A 17,970-nucleotide genomic window follows, 5' to 3' on the forward strand; every position below is an offset into this window, starting at 1 on the left:
CTGCGGAAAGGCCTCCGCCTGCTGCTCCTCACCAACGGCGAGCGGCAGACGCAGAGGGAGAAGATCGAGGCGTGCGCCTGCCAGCCCTACTTCGATGCCATCGTTGTGGGGGGAGAGCAGAAAGAGGAGAAACCGGCGGCATCCATATTTCATTACTGTTGCGATCTCCTGGGGGTGCAGCCCGCGGAGTGTGTGATGGTCGGTGACTCTCTAGATACAGATATTCAAGGAGGCCTGAATGCTGGCTTGAAAGCAACGGTCTGGTTAAACAAAGCAATGACTGCCCCAGTAGATACCTCCCCCGTACCTCATTATATTATTTCTTCTGTACTGGATCTTCCAGCAGTGTTACAGAAGATGGAGCACAACGCTAATGCTAAGTTAGAAACTGACCATATGGCTGGTAGCAATGAAGCACATTGATGATGATTCCAGCATACAGAGACCTGCTGAGCTGTTAGGTGACAGATGCTCTTTTTAAAAGTCTGACCCTAGAAGTTTGAACTCATCTATGGTCTCTTTTAAACAGCAGAGGGATGAATAAGAGCACAGTTGTCAGTGAAAACCAGACAGAAGCACAGAATTATATTAATTTAAATGATGGAAGTGCAGTTAATTTAAAGCGACTGCCTCTGTCTGGAAATTATTTTGACAGACGATTGCAGATGTCTGTCTGTCTCTGACCTAAGTTGCCAGTCTCTTGTATTTATAGTGGAAAAGAAAGTTTGAATGTTCTGAGCTTTCACATGCTTTGCTGACTTGTAAGCTTAGCAGAATCTTCAGTTCTGACCTTGTATGCAGTGTGTAAGAGAAGGTGAGAGTGTGGTACAATTTGGTAAATCCTCACAACTGACCTACAGTTTATCTCAGGAACTGGAGTGAATTTCTTTATTTCTCAGACTATTAGAAATGCTCTACCTTTGATCTTTTGTACAAGTTTTAGAATTTTTTTCAGACTTTGCAGTGGTTTTTCTTTTATGGAACTTTTATCTCTTGCCAAAAGTACTTAAAAGTACATTAAAATTTGCTTTTTTATCGGGGACCATTTATCAGAGGGACTTGATGAATAAGCTTTTACTTTATATTATCTTGGTGCTTATGCAGTTATGCAGTATACTTGTAATTCAGATTATGATGAAATGGATAAAACAGGGATATTTTCAATAGTGCTGCTGTACTGTCAGACTCTTCAGAACCTAATATTATTCTGTCTGATTCTATCAGTGAATTTTGATCAGACTTTTTGGAGAAACTGTTCTTGGTCTTGCTCAGGTGTATGACTACTCAGATTGAACTGTAGGACTGTTTTAATGGCACTGCTACGTAATCCCTCCTTACTCCAGTTTGCATGTGTAATTCATGTGATTTATTCTGAAGAAAATACAACCTAATTGTCTGTAAATGACTCTCATCACTCTCTTCCAGGAAACTGGAAAATTATGTCCTATGTATTACAGTACTGTATACAACTTTATAAGGTATATGTGATATTTCCACTACATGTAGGAGATGACTCTCTAAAACAGTAAGGTTTCTCTTTCCCAGATCATGACATTAATTTATTTTTTTCTGTGCCTCATATTCTTACTACATAATATTAAATGGAAATGTAAACACTTGTTGGCAAGTCTGTGGTTTTCAACCCTATTTGCTATATATTCACCAGAATGAGTATCAGACCATATATGAGAAATCAAATTTTATATTTTAGAATAATTCCATGACAGATCTTTTGAGAACAGGGGTTTTAGGCTACTGGCAGAAGAGTCTCTGGCATGTGGGCAGCAATTGGAAGTACAGAAACCTACTATGAAATGGTTGTGTAGAAGAAACTCTGTATACAAAAAACATTCATGTCAAATTAAACAAAGGAACCTAAGTTAATGCAGTTAAGTCTTGCATAGGATGGCAGTCAGTTTAGAGGAGGCTGTTACTGGTTTGGGTTAAATTATTTGATAAGGAGTTTAGTTTGGATCAAAATATGTTGCTCCTACATTGAGGAAGGGGGAAAAAAGAAAATAAATACTCGCTAAATTTGTAACCCCTTTCCCAATTGTCTATAAGAAAAGGTAAAGCTGTCCACATTCCTTGTCTTACCTGGCCAAGACTGCTGAGACATGGGGTCAAAGAAGAGTACAGAGACAGACCCCACCTATTCCTTTGTGGAAATGGGCATATACTGAAAACAATCCAATTACACTAATACAATAACATGAACCAGTGGCACTGACTTGTCACACCTTCTGAAGGAAGAGGCCTCAGTTAAGACTTTGGTTTCCATTTGAAGAGCATGGAAGCAGTCACTGGTTTAGCTGATGAGCAAAGCATTGCTAATAACATTTCTTAGAACCGATGATTGAGACAAGAATAATAAAGATCATTGAGCCTGTCAGGGATACTGTGCAAAAATAGAAATGTATCCAAACGATTAGAGGGATCCCTGAAGTAATCTAACATCTAATGCATCTAATACAAAAGCAACAACTTTGCTTACAACAGCATCCCAAAGGAGCTACAGGGTAACTCACTCTGCCCTGTTTGCGCAGCAAGCAGCAGGGTAGTAGAACTTAGGTCAGAATGAGGTTTCTGATACAGCTCATATTTAAAATGACAAATAGTAATAATTCACAAGTCTGTCCATGGGCTTGAAGGAGATATAGATCTAGAGATATATATTACACCAGGTTACCATTTTTTAATCTAAGTTGAGGCTCATATTCTCTTGCCACTGCATGGTTCTGAAGTGACATGCTGAGCCTGCTTATTGTATAAAGGGTCTCTTGTTTTAGAAGAGACTGCTCTTTGTTTTGCACATGGCCAGCCATTTCTTTTCATCTCTGACTCTGAAAAACCACAGTAACTGCGCACTCAGGTGACAGTGTGGTCTGTAGAGGCCGCACCCGAGTATATTTTTCCATTTCTGAGTTCTGTACCAGGCTGAATGTGGCTGCTGGTGTCCAGAGAGGGAAACACTGTTATGATGCTTCTATAAAACAAGGAGAAACAATAGAAGACTTTTCTCTGTCTAGGGCCATTCTTAAAAGTAGTTACCCAATAAGCTGGATTAGGTGTCTGGAGTATCTCTAAATACTCAAGATGTTTTTCTTGGATACAGCTGTTGCAGGAAGGATAATGAAAAATAATTATATTTAGTAAATTGGAAGCATAATTCTAGTGATGGGATAATTTTCACATCAGAAGCAGGAACAAATAAATTAAACAGTCTAGTAACAGTTCCCATTAAGTTCTGGTTTTGCTTAGTGTTATGCTCTATTAGCTAAGTTATCTGGTTTAAACTATGTTGCCAAAACATGCAAAATAAAAAGACAAAAAGGAAATTCCATCTATTTTTTTAAAACCTTTTTTTTCCCCGATAAATATTACCTCCTGAGGTTAATCTGCAGTAACTTTGACTTCATAGAAATGAACTGAAACAATAGTTTAATACCCACTGTATTCTAATTCTTGATTTAAAATAACCCATGTACTAGCTAATAAAAGTATTTTTGTGGAAGGGGCTAACAGCAGGCCTGTTAGCTAAAGGAGCAAGAAGAAGCTGAGAAGCAAGAAGCTGATAAGGACCTCTCTCCAAAGCTGTTACCAAGGAGACCGAGGGAAGAGATGAATTGAAGAAAGATGAGGAGAGAACTTTGTAGCTGGATGAAGTATTTTTAGAAAGTTATCTGAAGACACTGTTACTTTTCACCAATGGTGTTATGTTGATTTATTGTGGCCGATAGTTGGGATAGAAGAAGCATAAACAATTAGAAAGTGTATTAAAGGTCAGCCATTTTCAATAATAAAGAGTTGCCATCTGAGACTGCTTGTCGTCTCTGCTTTGTGTCGTGACAATCTCAGCAATGACATACTTTGTTTATAAAATCTATGTTTGAACACTCTGAATTGCTGTGGATAAATACAACAAAGGGCAAGAGTTCTGTTTGTTTTTTAAAATAGCACAGAATTAGGATTTGAAATCCATGACCTTATGTTTAGATGTGGTGACTGGGTGTAGTTTCTGTCATTTCAAACAGAGGCTGGGACACAATTCTGTGTTTATGAAGAGTCATGGCCAGACTGTGTCTGTTGAATTGCCAGCTACATTTCAGTGGTAGTTGAACCTGACTTGCCAAGCTGAATGCCAGCTCACTTAAGCCTACGTGTCCTGACGTCATGGCATTGGCTGCTGCAAGGGCATAAGAACAGACTGCAAGCAGAGAAGATCAGTAAATACAGAAATCTCAAGTCCAGGAGACCCATTCTGGCAGGTTATGGGTGCACAAAGCCATATCTGAGCTATTGCTACACTGACCTCTGTGACTTAGGAGAGGGGGAGAGTGGGAGGTTGCTCACCTTGGGGGTTTTTTGGCTACAGAAAAGCAAGCTGCTCCCTTACCTTTTTCTGTTGGGTAATGGAACAAATAGTCCATCTCCTGGATGTGTGGAGATAGGTGCAAAGGTAGAAAGGTACTTTAAGTTACTGCAGATAAGAGTAGGACATTAAACAGTACAGGAGGGCTCAGCTTCTATCATGGGCACTTGGCCATGCCAGCAAGCTGTCTGCAGCATCACACACCTGCACAGCAGAGCCTTTCTGTTCTTGTGGAGAAAGCCTTGCATATGGAAGGCATTAAGCTGGACAGTGACAGCCTCAGAAATGAGGGTGTTTTCTTAGAAATCTTATAAAGTGACCTGAATGTTTCATGCAGGAAATAAGCATGTTTCATTAGGGTACTAAATTAATGCAAAGACGTAAGATGTTTGGGTTAAAGTTAACGTTTTCCTGCTCCCTGTAGCTTAAGGTTTTCATGTTTCCTGAAAGAGTGACAATAGACAACTTGCTGTGCCCTTGCTAACCACAACCAACTCAGTTTGTCTTTTCCTCTGAAGTTTCTCTTATGTGACACCTGTGTTCGGGCTTTGAACTGAATTGAAGTAGTCTGGCCCATCACAGCAATTTCTCCTCTTCACATATGTAGCGATTTGTTTTTCAGCTTCGGCTCTAAAATGTGCCAGGTTATTGTGAGGCCTTTAAAAAACAATTTAAAATCCTACCTTAATTCTGTACTAACAAAACTCATCATCTGGAAATCATTTGAACATGTTGAGAAGTACGACAAAGAGAACGGCGATGTATCTCTGCTGTACGTAGCATATACTGTTCTTTTGTGCGCAGCTTTTGCCATCAGCCTTGCAGTGGGATTGTCTCCATTATACCCCGCTTTCTAGATCACACCGTGCTCATACAAGAGCCACAACAATGCAGAGATGATGTCAGCTGTGCCTAAAGCTAAAACTGCAACTTTTTGCCTGTGTTGCTAGGGCCCTAGAACGCATTGCCCACTCCTATATCATATTTTGACCTTTTACTTCCTCTGCTAGAAACAAGGTTGCATGAGAGCCTTCTGCTGAACAGCCCTCAAATGCTGGGGAAAAAATGTCCTTTAAAAATATGAAATTAATCTATGGTGCTAATATATGAAATTGCAGTTCTTCAAAAGTGCAAGCCATGTTTCTCAAGTCAACACTTCTCCAAAGACCAGAATATAATGTCTCATAGGGTCTGATTTAACACAGGAAAAATATTGCCATTTACATTAGTGGACCTTCACAAATTTAAGTAAGATTTGCATGGTCATTTCTGTGAGATAATCTGCAAGTGACATCTGCTTTCCACTTCTCCTTCCTCAGCTTATTCATCTTCATCATCTGTTTTGTCAGCTGCATTTCCATATCTTTCTGAATCACAACAATATCTAGCATTTGGGATGAAGTTGGCAGAGGACCACAATAAAGACCACTGGAACACAGCCATCTTCTGTTGTAAGGTCATTTTAAGTATCAGCTTCACAGCAACTGTGTGCTGCAAGCATGTACGTGTTTTAAATGGTCTTTCCTGCAAACAAACTTCCATTCATATCACACAGACCTGGCAAATTTTTCACTAAAAAAACAAAAACAAAAAACTAAAAATCCTTTGGGGGTGAAAAAACAAAAGAGAAAAAAAGTGCCTCCAAACAAAATCTCTTGGTCATCTACACACTCCCTGAGGAAGTGACCTTTCAGTGTAACAGAAAGGTCCAACTGGAAGTGAAACCATTACATGTCAAAACACATCAACTACGCAAATATCTGCTGTATTAGTTCTTCTGCTATGTGAGTGTTAAGAGTCACAGTAAATTCTTCTATTTTAGTCTTATGAATTAGGCCAATGAGTATCCTCAAAGTTACTGTGCTGTTTTCATCTGTTCACTAATGTGTTGTAGGTCTGTCTGTTTGATAAAGTCAGGATTAACAGTTTTCATTTGTGCTGCTGGTGGAGTGGTCTTTGCTGTTAATGATGTGGCCTGTTAAATTGCACTGGGGTTAGGATTTATCAGGAAGTCTGCAGTGGATGGACTGACAGCCTTTGTTTTCCAAACTGTTGATGCCTTCCATTGTGTTTTGTTACAGACTTTTAAATGAGAAGGGTCCTGAATGTTCTAAGTCCTTTTTTTCCTTTCAGGAAGAAAGTGCATAAACTACACAAACAGTTTGTTTATTTTCCTTTCAGTAAATGTAACTGGGTAAAAATACTTTTCTGCTTCCATCCGTCTCATCTGAAAGTACTTCAAAAGTGCCTAACAACTTTGTATCTAAGCTACTTTGATATATTTGTTATCTTTATCCTGATATTTGTGACACATTATAGTCTGTTTAAAAAACTGCCACCCCTACTGCTGCAGCCAGAGGTTCATCTTACTACTGTATAATTATAGTTTTACACTGTATTTCTAGGCTGTACCTCAAAATGAAATCAAGCGCCTACTTTAGAGACACTTTGAGGTAAATCTATCTAGTTCACAGTTTCTGTTTGTTTTATTTCGAAAACTGTATCCCTGCTTAATGGTGCTCTGTCCGTACAACTGACGTTCCATTTGTTTTTTCTGTGGAGCAGCAGTGTTTGTACAGATTTGCTGGGTGAGAAGCATGCAAGATATGTAGGCAAAACACAGAAAAAAAACTTTTTGCCTTTAGGATTTGCATTTCCCATAATTTACAAGCCTTGGCAGTTTTTAGGGTGACTTAACATGGTTCTCTGCAGCTTAAGTTCTGTTACCAGTGAATGATGAGGAAAAAAGATGCTTTTGAATACTGTGTAATGATTTTCAAAGACTGCCAAGAAGAATTGTAATTGGCCTAGATCCTCCGTTTGACACTGTTTCTCACAATATGCTCATAATCAAACTCAAGAAGTGTGGACAGGATGAGTCAACAATGAACCAGATTGAGAGCTGGCTCAATGGCAGGTCCCAAACAGTTGTGATTGGTGGAACAGAGTCTAGCTGGAGGCCTGTCACTAGTGGTGTCCTCCAGAGGTTTAACTTGTTCATCCATGAGTTGGATGAAGAGGCAGAGGAAGTTCAAGAGGTTCATTGATGACGCAAAGCTGGGAGGAGTGGCCAACGCCCCAGAGGGCTCAGAAGCCCTTCAGAAGGATCCCAACAGACTGGAGAGATGGGCAGAGAGGAACATTCTGAAATTCTGCAAAGGGAGATGCAGGATCCTGCACCTGGGGAGGAATAACCCCAGGCACCAGTACAGGCTAAGGAACAATCTGCTGGAAAGCAGCTCTGTGGAGAGGGACCTGGGGGTCCTGGTGGGCAACAAGCCATCCATGAGCCGGCAGTGTGTCCTTGTGACCAAGAAGGCCAATGGAATCCTGGGGTGCGTTAGGAAGAGAAGTGCCAGCAGGTCAAGGGAGCTGATCCTGCCCCTCTGCCCAGCCCTGGTGAGGCACATCTGGAGTGCTGAGTCCAGTCCTGGCTCCTCAGGACAAGAGAGACATGGAGCCCCTGGAGTGGCTCCAGTGCAGGGTAACAAAGATGACTGAGGCTCTGGAGCATCTCTCTAATGAGGAAAGGCTGAGGGAGCTGGGCCTGTTCAGCCTGGAGAAGAGGCCCTGAGAGGGGAAATCATCAATGTCTGTGAGCATCTGAAGGGAGGTGCCAGGAGGATGGAGCCAGGCTCTGCTCCGTGGTGCCAAGCAACAGGACAGGAGGCAATGGGCAGAAACTGATGCACAGGAAGTTCCACCTGAACATGAGGAGCAGCTTGTCAGGTATCAGAAGGTTCATACGGGCATAAAACATTTTAAGGATATTCAAAAATATGCCCCACTGTTTCCTATTCGGTTTTGTCTTAAGAAGGATCGGTGCTACATTTGAGGTTGTATGTACATGCCTGTATAATGGGGCTTGCTTAAGAAAATGTGGCTGGTTTTTTTTTTCTGTATTGCTGAGTGTTAAGTGATGTCCTTAAGGAGTCAGAGATGCTAATAAGCTATTCTTTGCACATTAGAAAATTCAAATGTATTTCAGGATTTTTTTGATGGATAATTTAGGAGTGAAGAAAGAGAAAATAATAGGACTATTTCTTGATTGTAGGCAGCCAGTGTTTGGAGTACAGTTGAAAAGAAACTCTTATCATATTGGTATTTAAAAGTACACATCCTGATTATACTCATAGAATTTCATAAAATCTTTCTGCTTTTTTTAATACAATAAAATTTATGAAAGATATCAGTAACAAAGATAATGCAATTAGTACTCTGCTGGAGACTTCATTCTCACTTTTATTGTTCCCCCAGCAGGTGGCATTAGAGGTTTGTTAGATGTAGATCCAACCACAATTTTTTGCTGTTGTTTTGTTGTTGGTGGTTGTTGTTTATTTATTTGTTACAACGTTCTTGATTTTTAAAAATAAAACATACCTGGTACACATAAATTAGTTCAGAGCAGTCTTCTTTTCAATTCACACTACTCTCCAGGCATCATAAATTGAGATCCCATTTTGCTGGGCATTGTAAACATATATGACAAAATAGCCTTCCTTAGAAGAGGTTTTGATATAGGTGGATAAGTATTATTTTTATTTTAAGTATGAGGATCTGTGGTGTATTTTGCAAACTACATAACAGTCAGTTGAAAATGAGCATCACAGTCAACATCAGAAACAAGTTTATTATACCATCATGGTGCCAAATAAAATCCAGCTTTCTAAAGTACTGGTGCTCTTGTGCTTGAGCTGAATTTGCTTTAAATCATAAAGGTATTTGATTTATTTAAGGGAAAAAGAAGTTTTTCCCCTGCAGCTAATGTTGCAGTAGCATCTTTATGATTTCAAAAGTCTCCTGATGAGCTCCTCTTCCTATAAATATGAACACAGTAGCACTGTATTTCTATGACTTCATGTAAAAGAATTACTATATAAGCTGTTGTCTTCTACTGCATTGTATTTTTCTCACTCTGGGGACTTCTTGTCTGTCCCCCCAGACCAGCAGTTCAGGCTGGTTCTACAGTCAGCAGCCCTGTTCCTCTTTGGACACCTGAAGAAGTGGCAGATTTTCCTTCACATGCCCAGTGTTTAGCATCTGCCCCGGCTACTGCCTTAGATTTTGGCACACAGTGATGGCTTTAGGTCCCCCCTGAGGAAGCCTGGCGCACGGGCAGGGATTTCTGCTGTTTCCTCAAGGCTCAGCAGGTGGCGGCTGGGGACCAGTTTCTCAGCAGACGCAGCCCACAGTCTGCAACAGCCCAGCGCAAGTGCCCCATCACAGGCTGCCTCCTTCCCAGCCGTCACACCGGCCCTGAGAGAGCAGAAAAACTGACCAACACCTGCAGTGGGCTTCTGCAGCTCAGAAATCTGTGCCACATGGTGTAGTGGGTTTTGTACAGCAGATTTGGCTCCCAATAGATGCTTGCTGGGTAGACAGGACGGGTGCCCAACATGCCGGTGAGCCATCTGCACCTCCAGGGCTGCCAGACTTCCAGCAGCACAGCTGGACCTGCTGCTACTTGTCCAGTCAACCAGAGCAGGGAAATGTTTAAGAACCCCTAGGTTTTGTCCTGACAGAATCTATAAGATTACAAAGAGAACATGCTGAGAGAATAAAGGGTGTTCCCACTGTGAGGTACAGAAATACTGCTGGCTCCATCTTAGCAGAGACAGAAACAAGACTCAGCAAAACAGTGGCTGGCTAACACATAGAAAGCTTGGGGCTGGGACGTGGCTCAGGGCTGATACGTCCAGCCCTGGTTAATGGCCTTGGCCATTGAACATGAGGCAAAACCTTCCCTGAAGCTCTCCAAGCCAAGGACAGCAGCATGGTAGCAGGGCTTATCCATAAAATAAAAATAAGCAGTGCTTTGCAGTGGCTCAAAACATTCACTTGCACTCAGCAACTCCTCTCGCCCCCGAGAGCATGGCTGTACAGAAGTATTCCCACAGGAAAGCACCCCGACAAGTACTTGTGAATTAAGAGTACACACAAAAGCCCACATTTCTGCACTGGCTGCATCTTGTCCTAAAAGCACTTGGAACATTTTGAGGCTTTCTCAATAGACCTAGTATTAGAGGAGGTCTTTTCAAATATTAAATGATATTATCAGATGTTTGCACAGAGAAAATGCTCTTACACAATCCCCAGGATCTTTCCCTGATGCTCAGAAGGCAGGATGCTACCTTGTCTAAATGACTGCCTGTGTGACACACCCACCAGCTGTTGGGAATACAATTATTTCAATGGATCTTTGGGTCTTAATCAGGCCAGAATGACATGAAATATCAGAACTTTGGTGCTTAAAGTCTGGAATAGTGAGTATAAAGGTCAGTGCAGCTGTATCATATGACTAACTAGAAATTTCATGCCTCATGCTGTATTTGTCATCTTCCTTTTGCTTTTTCTGCCCATCCAGATACTCTCTCTTGTCTCACCACTTTTCAGGATGTATTTGTTAAGCTCCTTTGGGTGACCAATCTTACTACACATTTCTTCAGTGCCTAGCATAAAATAAGCACAGAAGGGTGGCCAGTGTATCATACCTAAAGTAAACACAGCTAATAACTTTTTTGTTTTAACAGATAGTATTTCTTTACTGTGCAATGAAAAGCAGACCTCCTAAAACTTTAGTGCTTTTCCTTGCACTGAAGACAGCAAATTTAGAAGGTGGAAAGGCAAAAAATCCAACATGCTTGCAGATTTCCAGGTCATACCAGAGTAATAGCTGGTATTTGTCCTATCCTAACTTGCTGTATTTTGGCTCAGACTCCAGTTGTGCTTTCACCGGAGTGCATAGAGAAGATCTTTGTTAAGAGTAAAGTCTGTATAATTAAGGAAAGCAGTGGAAAAGTCTGACTTGCTGCTCGTGAAGTTACTGCTATCACATGGCCTTGGCAAACATTTTAGCTACTGTCTTACCTCACTGTAGTGAGGCAACGCAGGGGTGGTGTCCTCTCTTACAGATCAAAGTCAGTGGGAATTCCCTTTAAACAAAAGTAGCAGCTGTTACTTGCATGAGGCTGAGGGATCATGTTTACCTGGAATTTCCCAGAACAAAACCCATAGATGCTGGCAGGTATTTGTCAGCATGTGGCAATCTGGCATGCAGAGGAACACAGTTCATAGTGAGTGCTTTAGCCTGAACACTGCTTGGAAGAAAGTGGAGAAATCCTGAGCACTGACACCAAAGATCTCTGCAGGTGAGTGCAAGGCAAGTGGGAATTACATCAATTCAGGAATGCAGAATTAATTCCCAGAACAGCATGTTGTGATTTCCAAAATATAAATGATTTCTGAAAGGATAAACTAGTTTGTGGAGGGAACATCCAAAAGAATATGGTGAACAGAATGGTCTGGGTACAGCTTATGCCACTTTTCAAACCTGTTCATAGTCCTCTGGATGGCGTCCCATTCTTCAGGGTGTCATCTTCAAACTTGCTGAGGGTGCAAGTTCAAACTCAATCTCTTAATCTATGTCATTGATGAAGATATTAAACAATGCTGGTCCCAGTACAGACCCCTGAGGAACACTGCTTGTCACTGATCTCCATCAGCTCACTGAGCCATTGACCATTGTCCTGGAATGCAACAATCCAATAAATTCCTCATCCACCAAACAGTCCACCCATCAAACCCAACTCTCTCCAATTTGGAGAGAAGGATGTCATGGATGACCGTGTCAAAAGCTTCACAGAAATCCAGACAAATGACCTATGTAGTAAACAAGGTACTGCGGATGATTTGAGCCAGAAATAACAAATTTTTAAGATACTGCTTTAAAATAATATATTTCTATAAGTACACACTAACAATTTACCTCTGAAAATGTGATATTACTGGACTTAAGAACTTTTGATGTGAACTTTTCACTGGGAAGAATTTCTCAGTAAAGCTATGCACTGCACAAGTACCAGCTGAATACCAGCTTTCACAAAGCAAGGGAAGCCCTATTAGGATTTCAACAGGTGCAAGCACTATCCATCTGCTCTCAGATTTAAACTTATGTTTGTACCTGTTTTAAGCAGATTCTCTGTGACTCACCTATGTGATAAACACAAGCACACACAGCTTTCAGAACGGGTCAGGTTAGAAGGGACCAGAGTGGCGCATCTGGTCCAGCCTCCCTGCTCAAAGAGGGGCATCCCAGAGCACATGGCACAGGATTTCATCCAGACAATTCTGAAATGTCTTCAGTCAGGGGGACTTCACAACCTCTCTGGACAGTCTGTTCCAGTGCTCAGTCACCCAGACAGTAAAGAAGTTCTTCCACACATTCAGGTGGAACTTCCTGTGCATCAGTTTCTGCCCATTGCCTCCTGTCCTGTTGCTTGGCACCACGGAGCAGAGCCTGGCTCCATCCTCCTGGCACCTCCCTTCAGATGCTCACAGACATTGATGATTTCCCCTCTCAGGGCCTCTTCTCCAGGCTGAACAGGCCCAGCTCCCTCAGCCTTTCCTCATTAGAGAGATGCTCCAGAGCCTCAGTCATCTTTGTTACCCTGCACTGGAGCCACTCCAGGGGCTCCATGTCTCTCTTGTCCTGAGGAGCCAGAACTGGACTCAGCACTCCAGATGTGCCTCACCAGGGCTGGGCAGAGGGGCAGGATCAGCTCCCTTGACCTGCTGGCACTGCTCTTCCTAACGCACCCCAGGATTCCATTGGCCTTCTTGGCCACCAAATGCAGATGACTCCCTGACTCTGTTCATTGTTACAGCTCTGATCATTTCAATTTATTTTTAAAACATTCACATGGATCTTTTTAACCCTCTCATTTTCCTCTAGAGTCTGCAAATACTTTTCCACTGAAGTTTTTTCAACAACTTCTCCCTAGATTGTAGATTGTAGCCAGCTTTCCTAAGTTGTATATCTTTTATTGCTAAGTTGAATCAGAAATTTTCTGTATCTTTTCTTCAGGAAGAAATGCAGACTAACAAAAAATGGCTCGTGAATTAGAACTGTCATTCTAATATGCTGATCAGCTGATATAGCAAGCCATCATTTATCTTAGTAAGTGTTATTACATATATTTCTACTTAATATATTGAGCATAAACAATACATTTGTAACATAATTTTGGTGAATAAACAGAGTAACTATTATTTCTAGCATCAAGTATTGGCAGCAGTGTGTTTGTCAGCCTCTGTTTGGTGTGAGGATACATGCCAGAAGTTCTGTCGAAATATTTACACTTTCACCCACATTTTATTTTTCATTATTTGTTTGCTGTAACCACCTCAGTTAGTCCCTGCAGACCCCTGTAAAAACGTGCCGGTCCAATTCTGTGTTACTTGAGAGACAGTGATTCAGCAGTAATGGCTTTTTTGCATACATGAAAATCAGTTTGTTGCTGCTGCCAAGCTAAACAAACTGTGGCCTCTCTCCAGAAAAAAAAGGAAAAGAACTCCTTATTTGAACCCAAGATGTTGTTGTAAGTTTATCTTAATGAGTTGGTTATAGTCTTCAGCACTCGTTTTTTAATTATTTGGAGGAATCCTCTTGGACTCAGTGAAACGGCATAGTAGGATATTTATCTGGGCTAGAAAAATCCAATTATCAGAAACAAGTGGACAGCTTTTCTAAACAACATCCATTACATTCTGTAGGATCCCAGTTTTAATTAAAAGAAACAAAGCCCTGGTGTTCTGGGTACAAAGAAGAACTCCAGACTTTCCAGTCTGGTTCAGGCTCAGCTGCCAGTTCTGTCTTCCTCTGGCTTTATCTATATTCAAAGTCATACCAATTTAACTCCCAAGCAGTTTTTAATCACAGTTAATGAAATAGATGCTAACTGCTGCAGAAATGCACTTAATTTGATTTAAACAAGGTTTATAGAAACCTAGTTAATTGAGTTTATCACCACCTCCAACTGGTGTATATAACTCTTAAAACTGAATAAAAAGTGTCTTCAGATTATATGACTAAATTTAAATTGTACAGCATAATTTTGAAGGTAAATGCTCCCTACACTAGGGACTCCCAGTTTGGAAGATGATTTAGACAGCCAGAATCACCATGGAAAGACCAAAAGAAGAACTCCACAAATCACCAGCTTGGGGCTGAGGATCATCAGGCCTAGGTTTGCACTGAGAGCTGCCCCTTGCACTGTGAAACCATAGCTGGACAGGAATTTAATGTGCTGTTATTATAATAGGATGAGCTTCAGTGAGTAACAAATAAAAGAGCTGCAATGTGTATGAAAAGGACTGGATAAAATATTAAATGAAACCAGTGTGCCATGACAGCATAGCAGCGAAGCCAATTGTTTTCAACAGCTGACAGGTATTTCTGTTTTATACACTGGAAAAAAAATGCAGATATGTGCACATTAAATTATAGCTGGCACTAAGGAGATATAGTTCCTACCCAAAGGAGCAAGAGTTCTAAATAAACTTTCTAAATTGCAAAAGGAAAAAGTCACTGATTTATAAAAGAATAGTTCAAAGTGATGAACTGTCCTAATGGTGATAAGATACCTTATTCTGATGGTTACATTCTTCTGCTAAAAGAGAAAAATAATTTCCCTTTCCCAGATGCAAGAAAATCTCATATTTTGAGATTTTTAACTGTTACTTATTTTCTCACGGCATGTTAATAATGTATCCTCAAACTCAGCTAAACACATCTACCCACAAATAAAGAGAAATCTTTTTAATAAGGATATCTATTTAAAATTAATGTCGTGGGTCATGAAAACCTAATTTGTTTTTGAAGAAAATTATCATCTGATATGATTAACAATATTTTTGCCCTTGCCTGTTCAACCTCAAATGAATCTCAAATTATTTTGCCTGTAGTTGGGATTTCCCCTTTTTCAACAACTCCATACGCTCCTTTATATAACCCATTGGCATTGAAGCCAAGACACTATTCACTATTTTAAGAATCCAGCAGAGAGGACAAAAATCCTACAGCAATACTGAACATAGGTAATAGCAGTGAAGGAAGTTGCACAAATGAACAACTGAGGAGCTTCATTTAGCAGACTTAGTGTGACCAGAGACTGCACCAGCACCACTGCCAGGGGCTAGCAGTATCACCTATCCATAGCCCAGGTCACAGGTGAAGCAGCTCCTATTTTATTTTGGGGCTCAGATCACCTAAGTGCCCACACTGCATATGTTTTCATTTGCTGCTGGGCTTCAGTCTAGAAAAAAACAACTTGTTCCATTGGTGACAGAGCCCAAAACATTTTCTCTGAAAACCAGCAAGAGTGCGTATTAGTTAGCTGACTATATTAATTAGTAGCTCCTAAAAGACATCCCTCAGTCTCAGCTCTCACCAGGCTGAACAGAGCACACCTCCTCCTATGTCACTCACCCCACACCATGAGGAGGGTGCTCCAACAGTTATGTCCCAAGATGACATGTAGTTTTACAGGACTCCCAATTCCTCCAAAGTAACTGAAAGCTGCCTTTACCATTCCTTCCTCCCTGCAGTAATAAACTTTAACTTGATTAGGAAGTGTAAATGTCACAGGTAAGATCTGAGATGGTGTCAGCTGGAGTAGGGCCACATAAGAGAGAGAAGAAGCTCTGCTGGTGTACATCAGCTGAGCATCTGACCAAGCTTCCATGTCAGGGATGTCTCTTCTGGTTCTTCTTCTCTCTTTCTCCTTTTCTCTCTCCTTCATTCCTTATTTCTCTTTCTTCCTTCCTTCTTTTCCTTCTTTCCTTCTTTCTTTCTTGCTCTCTTTCTCTCTTTTTGTTTCTCTCGCCCCCTTTCTCTATTTTTCTCTCTCCTTCTCTCTCTTTATTTTAATCTCTATCTCTCCCACATTTCCTCTCTTTCCTCTTTTCTCACTTTCTTCATCTCTTGCCCTCTTTCTTTCTCTCTACACAACCGATATTCAGGTGTTTTCTGACTTCTGCAATGGCACTGCAGGACTTAGCACTGCAAATGAGAAGAGCAGTGCAGGGAGTCCACTCCCCTTTCCCGACAGCTGTCAGCACCAGGTGTTGCAGGGGACAAGGAAGGAGGCACACTCAGCAGCTCCAGCCACTGTGGAGCGCTCAGTTGTGAACGCAGCGAGGAGAGAGGACACAGACCCCTTGCACACAGATAGACTATTTCAGCTCTCTGGAATATTTACTTTCCTTAGGTAAGTACCTGATTTGATTTTGTATTTTACTAATTCTGTCTGTCAATTCTATTCTTAGAGTTCTCTACCAAACTGACATTCATTTTAGTCTTTCCTGTACACATACTCTGCGAAAGTGGTGATCAAACGAAATTTTAAAATACCTTTGTGTCATTACTCTTTTAGGAAAAGATGCTGAACTGATGTCTAAACCATACTTGTCTGCATGTATCTGTAGTATTTTGCCTTGCATACACCTTCTCTTCAAACCTCAAGCAATATAGTCATCTCTACTTTTCCTTTGTATGAAAGGCTCTTAATTCCTTTACTATTATTCTTATTTTTTATTTGTCTTATATTCTAATTGAGATTCTTATTACTGAACTACCTATTCCCAGTTCTTTTTCTTGATTATTTTTTTGTTCTACTTTTAAAAATCCACCAAAAATTTCCAAAAAAGCTAATTACATGAAAATGAGGGTAATGCAGAAGCTGTTACAATCTGGAGCAATTTACATGGCTTGAACAAGTTAGCATTTTCTGAGAATACACTTTGAAGCAGCTAAGTTTCATGGGAAAATGGAAAGAACTTAATTACACTGGAGTACAATGCTATGTTGTCACCCTTACCATCATATTTAATAGCAGAAAACAGTTTGATAGTTTTCGTCTTAGAAATAATTGAAGTGTTACATCACTTTTAGATACAAGCAATTTTTTTAAACTCCTTCTTTATAAAAAAATGTAATCTCAAGTCTAACAGTTTGGAAAAGATTTGAGAATACTGATTACATCTGGGAGACAGTTTGGAATATTTAGTTTCCAAAGAAATCTCTGAAGCTGAGTTTGACTAAATTATTTTTTAAAAGTAAGAGATGTCAAACCAACACTTTGCATTCATTCTGAAGGCAACTGTGCTTTCATTTTTCCTGTCTAGTGAGGGAGTTTAGAAACCATTAATTCACACATTTCTAGTCTTTTTTCTCCAGTCTAATAAGCACATAATTTTAGAAAAACTACATTAAGACAACAAAAACAAGTGGGTAATTCCCAGAGTATGGATTGCAGATAATTCAGAAGGATATGGAAAGTGGTAGTGCTTTTAGGTAAAAACATGCTGACAAAATAGTTCCTCTCTTTCACCCCACAACATTTTTGTAGGGTCACAGGGGTCTTTAATAAGAAAAAAAATCCTTGAGAAGCACTGAGTTCCCCCAAAACACCTATTTTGACAAAGAGAGAAGTTGTCATGACAGCATTATCATCAGAATGCTCTTTGCTCTCCTCAGGATCTCATGACTTTCCAAATAATAGGAAAGCTCACCACCACTTCAATGGATAATGAAGGACCACCATGGCCACTTGAGGAGTTAGACTAAGTAATCTCCTGAGAAAAGGACAACTTGTGTTTGCACCTTTTCATGCCAGGAAAGCAGCATGATTTTTCAGTGTTTTGATGATGATGATGATTACTATTATTACTATTGTTTCGTTCACATTATACCCATGCTTAGATGTGCTGCAGGGGAAAGAGCCCACAGCAGGGGAGCCAATGAAGGAGAAGAGCCAAGG

The 17,970-nt window shown here is 40.6% G+C and overlaps 1 protein-coding gene across 1 annotated transcript in view; it reads left to right on the forward strand.

Moving 5' to 3' along the window:
- NANP (N-acetylneuraminic acid phosphatase) overlaps nt 1-3,818 on the forward strand; it is a 7,993-nt gene extending 4,175 nt beyond the window's left edge. Inside the window, exon 5 of the mRNA XM_005416341.3 lies at nt 1-3,818. Within this exon, the coding sequence (XP_005416398.2) occupies nt 1-423 (423 nt within the window). The 3' untranslated portion in view covers nt 424-3,818.
- Nucleotides 3,819-17,970: the final 14,152 nt, after the last annotated feature.

Source organism: Geospiza fortis, unplaced genomic scaffold (genome assembly GCF_000277835.1).
Source record: "Geospiza fortis unplaced genomic scaffold, GeoFor_1.0 scaffold41, whole genome shotgun sequence".
NCBI lineage: Eukaryota > Metazoa > Chordata > Aves > Passeriformes > Thraupidae > Geospiza > Geospiza fortis.